We start from the raw sequence: 16949 nt of genomic DNA on the forward strand, positions 1-16949 counted from the left end.
ACTATATGGGTGTTGGATTCGTTGGAATCACATGGTGATGTGAACTAGATTATTGACTCTAGTGCAAGTGGGAGACTGTTGGAAATATGCCCTAGAGGCAATAATAAATTAGTTATTATTATATTTCTTAGTTCATGATAATCGTTTATTATCCATGCTATAATTGTATTGATTGGAAACACAATACTTGTGTGGATACATAGACAAAACACTGTCCCTAGTAAGCCTCTAGTTGACTAGCTCGTTGATCAAAGATGGTCAAGGTTTCCTGGCCATAGGCAAGTGTTGTCACTTGATAACGGGATCACATCATTAGGAGAATCATGTGATGGACTAGACCCAAACTAATAGACGTAGCATGTTGATCGTGTCATTTTGTTGCTACTGTTTTCTGCGTGTCAAGTATTTATTCCTATGACCATGAGATCATATAACTCACTGACACCGGAGGAATGCTTTGTGTGTATCAAACGTCGCAACGTAACTGGGTGACTATAAAGATGCTCTACAGGTATCTCCGAAGGTGTTAGTTGAGTTAGTATGGATCAAGACTGGGATTTGTCACTCCGTGTGAACGGAGAGGTATCTCGGGGCCCACTCGGTAATACAACATCACACACAAGCCTTGCAAGCAATGTAACTTAGTGTAAGTTGCGGGATCTTGTATTACGGAACGAGTAAAGAGACTTGCCAGTAAACGAGATTGAAATAGGTATACGGATACTGACGATCGAATCTCGGGCAAGTAACATACCGAAGGACAAAGGGAATGACATACGGGATTATATGAATCCTTGGCACTGAGGTTCAAACGATAAGATCTTCGTAGAATATGTAGGATCCAATATGGGCATCCAGGTCCCGCTATTGGATATTGACCGAGGAGTCTCTCGGGTCATGTCTACATAGTTCTCGAACCCGCAGGGTCTGCACACTTAAGGTTCGACGTTGTTTTATGCGTATTTGAGTTATATGGTTGGTTACCGAATGTTGTTCGGAGTCCCGGATGAGATCACGGACGTCACGAGGGTTTCCGGAATGGTCCGGAAACGAAGATTGATATATAGGATGACCTCATTTGGTTACCGGAAGGTTTTCGTGCATTACCGGAAAAGTTTCGGGCTCATCGGTAGTGTACCGGGAGTGCCGGGAGGGGTGCCGGGGACCATCGGGAGGGGTGTCACGCCCCAAGGGGTCTCATGGGCTATGGGAAGAGATAAACCAGCCCCTAGTGGGCTGGAATAAGTTCCCACTAAGGCCCATAAGGTTTGAGAAGGAAAAAACACAAGGTGGAAAGAGTTTCCAAGTGGGAAGGTGGAATCCTACTCCAAGTAGGATTGGAGTAGGACTCCTCCACCTCCAATTTCGGCCAAACCTTTAGGTTTTGAGGCTGCCTCCTCCCCTCCCTCCCACCTATATATACGGAGGTTTTAGGGCTGATTTGAGACGACTTTCTCACGGCTGCCCGACCACATACCTCCATAGTTTTTCCTCTAGATCGCGTTTCTGCGGAGCTCGGGCGGAGCCCTGCTGAGACAAGATCATCACCAACCTCCGGAGCGCCGTCATGCTGCCGGAGAACTCTTCTACCTCTCCGTCTCTCTTGCTGGATCAAGAAGGCCGAGATCATCGTCGAGTTGTACGTGTGCTGAACGCGGAGGTGCCGTCCGTTCGGTACTAGATCGTGGGACTGATCGCGGGATTGTTCGCGGGGCGGATCGAGGGACGTGAGGACGTTCCACTACATCAACCGCGTTCACTAACGCTTCTGCTGTACGATCTACAAGGGTACGTAGATCACTCATCCCCTCTCGTAGATGGACATCACCATGATAGGTCTTCGTGCGCGTAGGAAAATTTTTGTTTCCCTTGCGACGTTCCCCAACAGGATCGCATCTTACTTACGCAAACACCACAACGGAGATATATGAGTTGCTATTTAACCTCATCCAAGGACCTCCTCGGTCAAATCCGATTCAACTAAAGTTGGAGAAACCGTCACTTGCCAGTCATCTTTGAGCAAAGGGGGTTACTCGTAACGATGAAACCAGTCTCTCGTAAGCGTACGAGTAATGTCGGTCCAAGCCGCTTCAATCCAACAATACCGCGGAATCAAGAAAAGACTAAGGAGGGCAGCAAAACACACATCACCGCCCACAAAAACTTTTGTGTTCTACTCGAGAAGACATCTACGCATGAACCTAGCTCTGATACCACTGTTGGGGAACGTCGCATGGGAAACAAAAATTTTTCTACGCGCATGAAGACCTATCATGGTGATGTCCATCTACGAGAGGGGATGAGTGATCTACGTACCCTTGTAGACCGTACAGCAGAAGCGTTAGAGAATGCGGTTGATGTAGTGGAACGTCCTCACGTCCCTCGATCCGCCCCGCGAACAATCCCGCGATCAGTCCCACGATCTAGTACCGAACGGACGGCACCTCCGCGTTCAGCACACGTACAGCTCGACGATGATCTCGGCCTTCTTGATCCAGCAAGAGAGACGGAGAGGTAGAAGAGTTCTCCAGCAGCGTGACGGCGCTCCGGAGGTTGGTGATGACCTTGTCTCAGCAGGGCTCCGCCCAAGCTCCGCAGAAACGCGATCTAGAGGAAAAACCGTGGAGGTATGTGGTCGGGCTGCCGTGGAAAAGTCATCTCAAATCAGCCCTAAAACCTCCGTATATATAGGTGGGAGGGAGGGGGCCTTGCCTTAGGGTCCAAGGACCCTCAAGGGGGTCGGCCGAGCCAAGGGGGAGGACTCTCCCCCCCAAACCGAGTTGGACTAGGTTTGGTGGGAGGGAGTCCCCCTCCCTTCCCACCTCCTCCTTTTTTTTCCCTTTTCCTTTGATTTCTTATCCTTGGCGCATAGGGCCCTTTTGGGCTGTCCCACCAGCCCACTAAGGGCTGGTGCGCCACCCTTATGGCCTATGGGCTTCCCCGGGGTGGGTTGCCCCCCCCCCGGTGAACTCCCGGAACCCATTCGTCATTCCCGGTACATTCCCGGTAACTCCGAAAACCTTCCGGTAATCAAATGAGGTCATCCTATATATCAATCTTCGTTTCCGGACCATTCCGGAAACCCTCGTGACGTCCGTGATCTCATCCGGGACTCCGAACAACATTCGGTAACCAACCATATAACTCAAATACGCATAAAACAACGTCGAACCTTAAGTGTGCAGACCCTGCGGGTTTGAGAACTATGTAGACATGACCCGAGAGACTCCTCGGTCAATATCCAATAGCGGGACCTGGATGCCCATATTGGATACTACATATTCTACGAAGATCTTATCGTTTGAACCTCAGTGCCAAGGATTCGTATAATCCCGTATGTCATTCCCTTTGTCCTTCGGTATGTTACTTGCCCGAGATTCGATCGTCAGTATTCGCATACCTATTTCAATCTCGTTTACCGGCAAGTCTCTTTAATCGTTCCGTAATACAAGATCCCGCAACTTACACTAAGTTACATTGCTTGCAAGGCTTGTGTGTGATGTTGTATTACCGAGTGGGCCCCGAGATACCTCTCCGTCATACGGAGTGACAAATCCCAGTCTTGATCCATACTAACTCAACTAACACCTTCGGAGATACCTGTAGAGCATCTTTATAGTCACCCAGTTACGTTGCGACGTTTGATATACACAAAGCATTCCTTCGATGTCAGTGAGTCATATGATCTCATGGTCATAGGAATAAATACTTGACACGCAGAAATCAGTAGCAACAAAATGACACGATCAACATGCTACGTCTATTAGTTTGGGTCTAGTCCATCACGTGATTCTCCCAATGACGTGATCCAGTTATCAAGCAACAACACCTTGTTCATAATCAGAAGACACTGACTATCATCGATCAACTGGCTAGCTAACTAGAGGCATGCTAGGGACGGTGTTTTGTCTATGTATCCACACATGTAAATGAGTCTTCATTCAATACAATTATAGCATGGATAATAAACTATTATCTTGATACAGGAATTATAATAATAACTATATATTTATTATTGCCTCTAGGGCATAATTCCAACAATTGGATATCCTCAAGTTAACATAATAAATATAACTATGCTCCCCGGCAACGGCGCGAGAAAAAGTTCTTGATAACCCACAAATATATTGGATCGTGACAGTTTTCACGGGTAGTATTTCACCCTAATTTATTGATTCGGCACAAGGGGAGCCAAAGAATATTTATAGGCCTTGATAGTTGAGTTGTCAATTCAACCGCACCTATGATATCTCTCTGCAGCAAAGGTTTAGTAGCATGACAAATAATAATAGTATGAGTAACAGTGATAGCAGCAACTTTGTTATAGTAGTGATAGTGACAACAGTGATAGTAACTTAGCAAGATTAAGTATATGTAAAGCATAGTCCATGGTGCAGTGATGGAAAGATATGGATGACATCAATCATGTAATAGTTACACACTAGAGTGATACGGAACTAGCTCCAATTCATCAATATAATGTACGCATGTATACCGTATATAGTCATATGTGCTTGCGATAAGAACTTGCATGATATCTTTTGTTCTACCCTCCTGTGGCAGCAGGGTCTTATTGAAAACTAAGTGATATTAAGGCATCCTTTCAATAGAGAACAGAAACAAAGTATTAACACATGGTGAATACATGAACTCCTCAAACTACGACAATCACCGAAAATAATCCCAATTATTGTCACTCGGGGTATGGAGATCAAGACGTGTAATAGGTGCATGCAACTTGCAACATAGGATCTAAACACTTTTCATATTCAGAGAGAACATAATAAAGTCAGGTCTGAAATCATGGCACTCGGGCCCTAGTGACAACCATTAAGCATAGGAAAGTCATAGCAACTTTAATCTCGGAACATAATGGATACTAGGGATCAAGCACTATCAACTTAACTTAATTACATGATCAATATCATCAAAACCCCATCACCGACCAGCGAGCCTACAAAGGAATTACTCACTCCCGGTGGTGAGCATCTTGGAACTGTTGATTGAGAAGGGTTGGTGATGACGATGGCGACGAATTCCCCTCTCCGGAACCCAAAACAGACTCTAGATCAGCCCTCCGGAGGAAGAATGGGAGGTGGCGACGGCTCCGTCTCGTAGATCGCGATGAAAATTTCTATTTGACACTTTTCTTCGGATATGTGAATTTGTAGGACAGGAAATAGGGTCGAAGGAGCCTCGTGGGCCTCACCACACAACAGGGTGTGACCTATGGGGGTGGTCGCGCCCTATTGCCTCGTGGTCCACAAGAACACCCCCTCTGGTTGGTCTTTGCTTCATAATTCCTTATAACTCTGAGAACAAATTCACAAAAAGTTGCATCCAATTCTGAGAACTTTTATTTCTGCGGAAAAATAACTCCAGGGCAGTTGTGCAGAAAACAACATCACTCCGGGTTAGTTTTATTCAAATCATGCAAATTAGAGTCCAAAACAAGAGCAAAAGTGTTTGAAAAAAGTAGATACGTTAGATACGTATCAATGTGTGTACCGGTAGCTATGTGCTTAATCTCTCTCTCTCTCTCCCTCCCTCCCTCCCTCTCTCTCGCTCCCTCCCTCTCCCTCTCCCTCTCCCTCTCTCTCTCTCTCGTTCTTGAGATTGCACGATCTTGATGTATCGCGAGCTTTGTTAATATAGTTGGACCATATGGTGTTTGTCCCTTGCTATATTGATGTGATGAATTCAATCTTTCCCTTTGAGATCTCGTTATGTTGGATTGAATATTTTGGGGTTGAGAACACTTCATGTATGTCTTGCATGTGGATACCCGTGGTGACAATGGGGTATTCTATTGATTCACTTGATATATGTTATGGCGTCAATTTGCGGATTCCGGTGACCTTGGGGATCTATGCATAGGGGTTGATTGCACGTTTTCATCCTATGTTCTCCGGTAGAAATCTTGGGATACTCTCTGAAGTTCTTTGTGTTGGATCGAATATGATGAATCTGAAATTGTTTGATGCATGACGAATGATTAACGAACGGATACTTGAGGTGACATTGGAGTATCTAGGTGATATTAGGATTGATTGATATGTATCATAGGTGTTATTCTAGTACGAACTCTAGGGTTGTTTGTGTCACCTATAGGAATAGCCCAAAATATTGATCGAAAAGAATAACTTTGAGCTGGTTCGCTGCCTACAACAACTTCTTATTATGTTGTCCGCTAATAGGAATTTTGGAGTGATTCTCTGTTGCATGTTGACGGATGACCATATGAATCTACTATGTTAGCATTGTTGAGAGATTGCACTAGTGAAAGTATGAACCCTAGGCCTTATTTCCAAGCATTTATATAATGTCATGTTCATTGTTTACTACTTGTTACCTCGCAACTTATATTTATTCAGATTATAAAAATTTATTTCTACTATCCATACTACACCTCTATCACCATCCCTTCGCCGAACTAGTGCACCTATACAATTTGTCATTGTATTGGGTGTGTTGGGGAGACTAGAGATTTATTGTATTTGATTATAGGGTTGCTTGAGAGAGACCATCTTCATCCTATGATAAACCTTAGGTCATCCACTTGAAGGAAATTTAATATTTTCCTATAAAACTCTACACTTGCAGGCCCAACAACGTCTACAAAAATAAAGTTGTATAGTATAAACACGAGTAAAAAAGGAGAGAGAAAGAAAAGGCTCAACAACAGGTTGTACGACTAGCCATGCGAACGCTTGCGATCGCATGGAAGGTCATCGATCGATCTGTTAGCGTGATTCTTTCCTGATTTTGTTTTGATCTTTTTCTAACTAACTCTTTATACCTAATCTCATGATTAACAGAGTTTTAAACCTTTATCCTTTGCTTTTCACCTTCTCCAAGAAGCTCAAGTTGCAGGTCACGAGCACGGGCGCCGCCTTGAACAACAAGTCTTCATCAACCACCAGCTGCATCATCCCTTTCCCAAACCTCGACGAAGTGATGCCTGTTGGATGAGAGGACTTGAGGAAGGCAAGTTGCAAGGATGAACCTCGTCCAGAAGAGAAGACTGATGTTACGATGAAGGTGCGAGAGATCAAGGAAGAAGAACAAACACGAGGAGACGATGATTCCACTCTAAGATGAGTATCTTCTAAACCCTTATCAGTGCAACATCCAAGGATCTATTCCAGTATTTCTTCGTGGGCCTCTCCAAAAGGAGTGGGGAAAGGAACCACCTACCCCGGAGAAGATAAAGGAAAACATCAAGGATTTGGAGCAAGTTTCTAAGGCTTGTGTGAACACAATTGAAGAGGGCATTGATGCCTATTGGTTGATGAGCAAAACACCTAGAGGCAAGGGTCGACGGTCTCCTCCATAAGAACGGGCTCATGGCTGACACCATTAATCAAAACACTGCACAATTTGAGTTTTAACCTAGGTAGTAGATTACCAGTAAGCGGTGATTGAGGATACGAGGGAAAACTTCAAGAACATCTTCACCGCCTACAAGGATACGTAGGTGTGAGCATGAAACACTAAGTGCCTAGATCTCCTCGGCTTGATTGTAAGCTTTGGGGAGATTCATATGTACTTTGTATCTTTACCTTTAAGCATTTAGTTTTGAATAAGTTTAGATTAGCTCATAGTTTTTCTCCTCGCGCGATGGGCTATGCAGTCACCTCGGCCAGCCGCTCCGCTGTCCTGCATGTCGCTAGCTAAAAGACAAACAGGATGAAAGAGAGGAACACAAACAACAGAAGGGGTGTATGTATAAAATTGTAGGGAGTACTTTGTAATTTTAGATTAGTACCGAACATGCACGACAATTCACGCCACATAGGCAAAAGAAAAGGGGTCCCATCAACAGAGACAAATCCGATGATCGAAAATGATTACACAAGGTGTGGTGTTTTCTGCACAAAAAGTGTAATGTGGTGTTTTCTACTCCCTTCGTTCCTAAATATAAGATGTTTTAACGATTACAGTATGAACTACATACAAAGCAAAATAATTGAGTCTACACTATAAAATATGTCTATGTACATCTGTATCTAGTTCATATTAAAATGTCTAAAATGTCTTATATTTAAAAACGGAGGGAGTATTAATTTAGCCTTTGAAGTGATGGTATACTACAATTTACTCCTTTTGCCTTGGCTAGCTTGTCACCGTGAAAACGCCTTGATCAATCGGAGGCCGGTGAGCCGGGCATGCGCAGGTCGAAAAAGGAATCAACGATAGTATCGCTTACGCAAACTCCTCCGCCGAAACAAAACGTGAACAATGGAAGGAAGAGAAAACGCCATGGCAAGCTGAATCTCCAAAAATCCCGAGAGGCCTTTTCCCGCGAATATCCGCCGAGGCTGCAACGATGGTGGTGCATGCCACTTGGTACTATCACGTCTCAGAGGACTCTTTTGGCCGATCGACAGCAAAATAGCTTGTCGATTTCCTTTCGTCCCTTGCCCCAGCTGACTTTGAAACCCCGAGAGTCTCCTCTAGCTAGGCTGCCAAGCAACTGCAGCTAGGGTGAGCCCAACGACAGGAACATCAGACCGGAGGGTCTCTTTGGTGGACCATATATAGGAAATAAATGACGCGCGTGATGACTTGCGGAGCCGCAAGGCAAGACCGACGAGCAAGGTCTTGACTCTTGGCACATGTCCTGCCCAATCAATCATCTAATTTCCTTTGACGCCGACGTGTTATTCTTGTGCTACCAAGAAAGTTCCTCCTTCAATGGTCAACACACCACATCCATCCATGCCGACTGTTTTCTTACTTGCAGTACGAGTCGCTAGGCGAATTGAAGGCTTGTTATCTTCATGTTTTGCACATCGTGATGCTAGTATTTTCAGAGTTGTGACGGGCCAATAATTCTATTGCTAGTTCTACAGACAACATATAATAAAGAGAATTCTACTGCTATCAAGGTCTTTCATCTCCACCTGCCACGTTTCTTTCTAGAGGGGCGTACCAGTTAATTTGATACCGCAACAAGACAAAACTAGGTTAGCAAATCAATGACATGAATGGTATCAGATGACATAGTTTTAACCTCACTAGCATGTGTTTGGTACACCTAATGGCGTACATACGAGTATTTTGAAGTGAAACGGTCGGCTAACTTGGCTGATTTAATACACAAGACCATTGACAGATGTCCATACTCTGCATGTGTTGAGTACACTAAAACCCCACTCCAACGTTACTTTATGTTAATAATGCTATGTTAATCATCGGGGTCTGCATCGTGACCACATTGACGTGTGATCCGAGCCGTTTCTTATTGCTTCCTTTGCTCTGCAATATCAAAAAGACCCCCCCCCCCTCACCCATCAATTCTCAGCGAGTGAGTACAAGACAGTGATTGACGTTGATGTTAATATTCCTACAGAAACTAAAACTATAGTAAAACAGCAACCCTGCAAAAACAAGAGTGGTACTCAAAGGAAGTTCAGAAAACCCCAAAAATTCAGACTCATTTGTCGTGGGAAGACGTCGACACGCCGCGTTGATGTTGATATCCCTATTAGCGCGTTTGAGAGGAAGAAGACGGTCCTTCCCTGAAGAATTCGATGTAATTTCTATATTTTTAAGTAAATATATCCAAGTGTTTTTTGCAGGGAAAAATTGCTACTACATAAACTAAAGCTATTGAAAGCCAATAATTCATATATAGACATTCGGTATGATATGGCATAGTTATTGTAGGAAAAGAAAAAAAATCAACAAGAGTGAACTGCCCGGGAAGTTCAGGTATAGAGCCTAATTGGTCGTGGGAAGATGTAGACACGACGCGTGCTAGACTGACTGACTGACTGACGCACAAATGAAATGCTAAGAATCAGACGTTAGTTTTTTAGGCATGTCAAATAAAAAAATGAAACAAAAACATTTTAAACTTAATAATATTTTATGTTGACATGAGGATGACAAATTTAGGTGACAAGTACAACAATTTACTTGGAGAAAAAGAATTGAGACGGATATGCCATCCTCGGCAATCATAATTTGCCATGAAAAAATGTTTGATTCGTCGTATGCCTAAAAATTCTAACATTCACTAGATGTGTTTAGCAAGCATGGCACGCTCAGTCTTTTGGCAATATTTGCCATGCTTTGTTGAAGAAAAATTGTCATCACGGGAACACCAATAATTGCAAAGGAAAACGTTTAATTTTTTATGGTTAAAAACCCGACACCGGGTTTTTAACATCATCGAATCTTCTATTCTTAAATAGCTAGAACCCACTACCCAATTTTGCTCTCCATGCAACAATGTCACATCATCAAGTCATGCATGTAGTTTATTATCTTTTATTCTTAAATAGCTAGAATCCACTATCCAATTTTTCTCTCCATGCAACAATGTCACATCATCAAGTCATGCATGTAGTTTATTATCTTTTATTCTTAAATAGCTAGAATCCACTATCCAATTTTTCTCTTCATGCAACAATGTCACATCATCAAGTCATGCATGTAGTTATAGCTTACTTTTTTTTATTAATCTCTTCATGCAAAGCATATCTTATGCATGAATTTTTTTAAGTAATTAAGCAAGGCATTTTTATAACGGTTTTTTACATTAACATTAGTTTTATAACATTTATTCATATATTTTTAAACAAGTTTTCTGTAGCAACGCGGACGACCATGGTACCGTGCTACACCGCTACGATTGGGTAGCAAGTTAAATTAGTAGCGGCCAAGCTGTCATCGCAAAAAAAAAAAAAAAAAAAAAAAAAAAAGAGTAGCGGCCAAGCTGAAAGCCAAGGGGGAGACAAGGAGGACGAGGTGTCCAGTCCTTGACGACTGGGCTAGCCGCGTACGCATTGCTTGCACCGATCATTGGTCACAAGCAGCGGCATGGATGGATCAAAACCGCCATGATAGACGGGGCACCACCAGTACCAGTACCACAGGACAGTGTGCGTCGACTGACCGCATGGGTTGACTCGGCCGAGATTTTATTGCCTGGCCTGGCCGGGCCGGAAACTACGGCGAGCCGTCGTCGTCTTGGTTGACTGACGTGGAGCGGATATTCCTCCCGGCGATCCCTTCCGTGCGCAATGCAATCCATGCGCGTGGCCTCCATAAATAGGGCCTTCCCGCCGCCGGCCTCCTCCAACAACCGTCCTCCTCCGCTAGCTAGCAACTCTTCTTCTCATCTACTACATCTCTTCCTGCCTCGACTGGCTGTTGATGAGGTTGCAGCCAGCCCCCGACCTATCTCTCTAGCTGCTTCGTCGGCGACGGTGAGTACCGACTGTCTCCTGCTCACTCGATCGCCGGACTTGTGTTGGCGTTATCTATTTTCTTTCTCGGTTTGCGATCGATCTTCAGCTTGGCGAGAGCAGTGGATTCCTCACTGAAACACATGCATGCATGATTCCGACCGGTGTTTTATCACCTGCTTGAACTGCTGCAGCGCATCACTTCTTGCTACCACCTTAAACTGCTAGCTCTTCAAAAGAAAAGAGATTTCTAGCAAGCTCTGCTGACACACATAGCAATCCAAACCATCTTTGCGCATGAGTAGGTCGAGAGAAGCCAAAGGGATCTTCCAAATTTCGTCTTTCGAACCAGCAAGTTGTGGTGAGTGGAGGCAGTATCCGGAACTGAAAAAAGGCGGATCAACCAAATCCCCTGCCTGCAGCGAGTCACCTTTTGATCTGGGCTGTCACGTCACCTTATTGTTTGCCCCCTTTTTTTCTTTTTTTCATGCCTCCTTGATCGTGACAACCTTCATTTGTTTCCTCTTTTCCATCCCCACCTTACCAACATACCACAAAATACATTATAGTTTTCATTTGGGATTGCCTACGTCTTCTCAGTCGACTGAGACTTCACCAAGTCTCAGTCAAGTAATATAGCATGCGAAAAGAAACAAAATTAGAATTTTTTTTATTTACACGAATCTTGATGCAAAATAAACGGACTACAATATCGACTGAGACTTCGCGAAGTCTCAGTCGACTGATTTTTAGCAAAGCCGTTTTCACTTACTAGAAAATAAAAAAAATAGTAACATTTTCCTTTTCACCAACAAAATCGGAACAAGATAACTTATTAGGGTGCGAATATTCCCTTTCAGGAGGAGGAGCCGCAGTATTTATCTTGTCCAACCCTCGCGGCTCGTCCCACCCTAAAATCTCTGATCTTGTCTATCTCTCAGCACAACCAACAGCGATCCCCGGCGGCGGCGAGAGATCAAGGCTCGCGGCCATGGCGCGCGAGCAGCTGGAGGTGCTGTCGGCGCTGGACACGGCCAAGACGCAGTGGTACCACTTCACGGCGATCGTCATCGCCGGCATGGGCTTCTTCACCGACGCGTATGATCTCTTCTGCATCTCGCTCGTCACCAAGCTGCTCGGCCGCATCTACTACTACCGCGAGGGTGCCGACGCCCCCGGCTCGCTGCCGCCCAACGTCGCCGCCGCCGTCAACGGCGTCGCCTTCTGCGGCACGCTCTCGGGCCAGCTCTTCTTCGGCTGGCTCGGCGACCGCATGGGCCGCAAGCGCGTCTACGGCATGACCCTCATGTGCATGGTGCTCTGCTCCATCGCCTCGGGCCTCTCCTTCGGCTCCACCCCCGGCTCCGTCATGGCCACGCTCTGCTTCTTCCGCTTCTGGCTCGGGTTTGGGATCGGCGGCGACTACCCGCTCTCCGCCACCATCATGTCCGAGTACGCCAACAAGAAGACGAGGGGCGCCTTCATCGCCGCCGTATTCGCCATGCAGGGCTTCGGCATCCTCACCGGCGGCGTCGTCACGCTCATCGTGTCCGCCGCGTTCCGCGCCGCCTTCCACGCGCCCGCCTACGAGAAGGGCGCCGTCGCATCCACGCCCCCGCAGGCCGACTTCGTGTGGCGCTTCATCCTCATGTTCGGCGCCGTCCCGGCCCTGCTCACCTACTACTGGCGGATGAAGATGCCCGAGACGGCGCGCTACACGGCGCTCGTCGCCAAGAACGCCAAGCAGGCCGCGGCCGACATGTCCAAGGTGCTCCAGGTGGAGATCGCCGCCGAGGACGAAACCAAGGACAACGACGGGGCCGGGGCCGGCGAAGACCGCAACTCGTTCGGGCTCTTCTCCGGCGAGTTCCTTCGGCGGCACGGGCTCCACCTCCTCGGCACGGCCACCTGCTGGTTCCTCCTCGACATCGCCTTCTACTCGCAGAACCTGTTCCAGAAGGACATCTTCACGGCGATCAACTGGATCCCCAAGGCCAAGACGATGAGCGCCCTCGAAGAAGTGCACCGCATCGCGCGCGCGCAGACGCTCATCGCGCTCTGCGGCACGGTGCCGGGCTACTGGTTCACCGTGGCCCTCATCGACCGGATCGGGCGCTTCTGGATCCAGCTCGGCGGATTCTTCTTCATGGCGGTGTTCATGCTGGGGCTGGCCTTCCCGTACCACCACTGGACGACCCCGGGCAACCACATCGGGTTCGTGGTGCTGTACGCGCTCACCTTCTTCTTCGCCAACTTCGGGCCAAACTCCACCACATTCATCGTGCCGGCAGAGATCTTCCCGGCCAGGCTCCGGTCGACGTGCCACGGCATCTCCGCCGCCGCCGGGAAGCTGGGCGCCATCGTGGGGTCGTTCGGGTTCCTGTACCTGGCGCAGAACCAGGACCCCAGCAAGGTGGACCACGGGTACAAGGCCGGCATCGGGGTCAAGAACTCGCTATTCATCCTCGCCGCCTGCAACTTCCTCGGCATGGCCTTCACCTTCTGCGCGCCCGAGTCCAACGGCATCTCGCTCGAGGAGCTCTCCGGCGAGAACGACGACGAGGCGCCGGCGCCGGCGACGCACGCCAGGACGGTGCCCGTGTGAGACGTCGCCGTACGTCAGATATACCAGTATATGCTACCGGTGGTATACTCTGCAGGTTTGGATGGATGTATGGGTGTTTTCTTTTTCTTGGTTGGGACGTTCAACTCAGGAGTCGAGTACAACAACAATACTACTATTGTCATGTGTCAGAGTTCTCCATGTTAATTAATTAATTAGAGTTTATGGTCGATTTAATTATTAGTAGTACGGGTTCTCCTAAGCTATGTTCTACTCATACCAAAAGGACCCTCAATCATACTCACGGCGAACCCATGGGTGAAGGTTCACTTCTCGTTCATGTTCTGTCAGACTCCAAGAAAAATCTGCCTCGACTCAAGCGTTCCCTTCCCAACCCACATTGTGCTAGGGTTACCTCCTAATCTCTCACCACCGTTTAAATTTTCCCCATGACCAAGCCACCATTCTCTTGTGTGCGACCATGGCGACCAAAAGCACTACCGCCTAAATCCCAACCGTCGCTACCACGACAACATCTTGATCCCAGTAGTCCTAACCATTGTCGACGGACCCGCCGTCGCGTCTCGATGCTTCTCCGTCCAAATATGCCATCACCGCCGCCTTGTCCAAGCTCTTCATCGCCACCCCTGGTCTCCACCGCCTTCTACAGAGAAGAAGGTACCTCTTGCCTCCTCATCCATCCTCCTGCCACATGCCTGTACATGCCTCCTCCATCCTCCCTAGCATGATGTTACATTTTGTTCTTGAACAACGCAAGGCCGTTGATTTGAGTGTGAAATGCTACCGTATAATTCCTATTTTCTGAGTAATATGATCTGAAGCTGGAACGAGGCTGTGCAGACACATGCTATCAAGCAAAATCTGGGCTCAGTATGTCTCAGCATGCACATCATGTCAGAGGAGGAACAACATGACATGATCGTGCAGGCAGCAAAACACACCCATGAATCGGGATTTTTTCACTGTTTTGATCCTTAAGGCGTAAGTTCATCACAAAACGAACTGGCTTCGAAAGTATTTCACGTTTTGACCCTTTTGGAAACGCCAGAGACCGTGGCGTTGCAGGACTTAGCAGAAACGCCAGTCTACTGGACGTTGCAGACCAAAGCTGCAACGCCAAGGGGGCTGGCGTTGCACACCAAAGCAGAAACGCCAAGCTCACTGGCGTTTCCTTAGTCCAGTACCGCAGTGCTGGGGTCCTGGCCAGCGTTGCACCCAGCGCAGAAACGCCAGACCTGCTGGCGTTGCAGACCCAACCAGAAACGCCATGCTTCATGGCGTTTCCCTGGTCCAGTACCCCAAAACAAGATTTTTTCACTGTTTTGATCAACAAACATATTTCATAGAATATAGTTTAAGTCGTAAGACCATAATTCACAGCATAACACCATTCATCAAAACATAACATCATAATTCAGAGCATAACACCATAATTTAAATCATAAGACTCAGCATAACACCATTCATCAAAACATAACACCATAATTCAAAGCATAACACCATAATTTAAATCATAAGACTCAGCATAACATCATAGTTCATAGTTTAACAGACGTAGTTCGACAAACAACATAGTTCAACAGAAAACATAGTAGTTCAATAGACAACATCATAACACTCACTTCCTCCCTCTCTTTGCAGCCATCTTGCCCTTAGTAACGTAGCCCTCTGGAGTGTTCTGCCAGCCAGGATGTCTGATGTTCCTTGAGCTAGCTCGACGTGTTGCTTCCGTCGGCTGAGTGGGTTGACTTGACTGCGGAGCATCTTCCATCTGCGAATCCCCAAACTCAATGTAGTCCTGATCCGCGGCCTCGTTGTCGGACTCATCTTCTTCTTCAATCTCCTCTTCATGTGCTCGGCTAGAAGAAACATGTGCTCCACTCGAAGACGGACGAGCGGAAGAGGCCCGTGGCCGGCTGGCAGACGGACGAGCGGAAGACTGCACATCCATCGTGTACTGCGCATGTGCCCTCACATCGGTGGACTAAACACCGTGGCAAGAAAATAAAGCCGCTAGTGTGCGGCACCGATTGGCGACCTTCTGCGCAAGGAAAAGATAATGACATGTTAATATGCTAACAAAGGTATGACAAAACAAAGGTTAACAAGGCATCAAACCTGCAGAGTAGTTCTAACAAGTCCGTCCGTTTGTGGACATGGGGCACGGGCAAGGACCACGTTACTCTCGTTGATACATCTCCATAGCTCCGTGGCCTGGATAAAACACATGTGACATACCATCCACGAATAAATGACACTTGTTTATATTTTAAAGGAGGGACGTTGTGACGCCCTCGATTTAATCGTACGCTAATCATACACGCAAATGCGTACGATCAAACCCAAGGACTCACGGGAAGATACCACAACACAACTCTAGACACAAATAAAATAACATCAGCTTCATATTACAAGCCAGGGGCCTCGAGGGCTAGAATACGAAAGCTCGATAAACACACGAGTCAGCGGAAGCAACAAATATCTGAGTACAGACATAAAACATGGGGTTCCTTAGAGAAGGCTAGCACAAAAGATACAACGATCGAACGAGGCGAGGCCTCCTGCCTGGGAACCTCCTAACTACTCCTGATCATCAGCGGCCTCCACGTAGTAGTAGGCACCATCGGGGTAGCAGTCGTCGGCGGCAGGGACCTCCATCTCCTGGGCTCCATCATCTGGTCGCAGCAAACGGATCAAGGGAACAAGGGGGGAGCAAAGCAGCGGTGAGTACTCATCCAAAGTACCCGCAAGTCTTACATCAGAACTATTCTAATTATGCATCAGTATCAAAGAAGGGGGTTATATGTGGACTGACTGCAGCAATGCGAGAATAGAGAGAGAAAGCCTAGTCCTATCGAAGACTAGCATCTTCAGGGTCTTGCAGCAATAGACGAGAGTAGAACAGGGGTAAAACATTAATAGTCATATTGTTGCAGCAATATTAAAGTGAGGTCACGCCTAAGGATCCTCCCTCGACTCCGTGCGAGGAAGCAATCCCGAGGCAAACTAATTACAGTTAAGTAACAATTGTAGTTGTAAAAGATCGGGGCACAACTCCAAGTCGTCCTGTAACCGTGGACACGGCTATCCGAATAGTTAATTTTCATCCCTGCAGGGGTGCACCACATGTCCCGTCACGCTCGATAACACTCTGGCCGGACATACTT

At 46.8% G+C, this 16949-nt stretch overlaps 1 protein-coding gene across 1 annotated transcript; it reads left to right on the forward strand.

Moving 5' to 3' along the window:
* Nucleotides 1-12091: 12091 nt before the first annotated feature.
* On the forward strand, nt 12092-13998 carry LOC123452889 (probable inorganic phosphate transporter 1-8). The gene has a single exon (XM_045129619.1). It carries the CDS (start codon nt 12190-12192, stop codon nt 13801-13803), a length of 1614 nt encoding a protein of 537 aa, XP_044985554.1. The 5' UTR covers nt 12092-12189; the 3' UTR covers nt 13804-13998.
* Nucleotides 13999-16949: the final 2951 nt, after the last annotated feature.

This window comes from Hordeum vulgare, chromosome 5H, assembly GCF_904849725.1.
Source record: "Hordeum vulgare subsp. vulgare chromosome 5H, MorexV3_pseudomolecules_assembly, whole genome shotgun sequence".
In the NCBI taxonomy this organism is placed as follows: Eukaryota; Viridiplantae; Streptophyta; class Magnoliopsida; order Poales; family Poaceae; genus Hordeum; species Hordeum vulgare.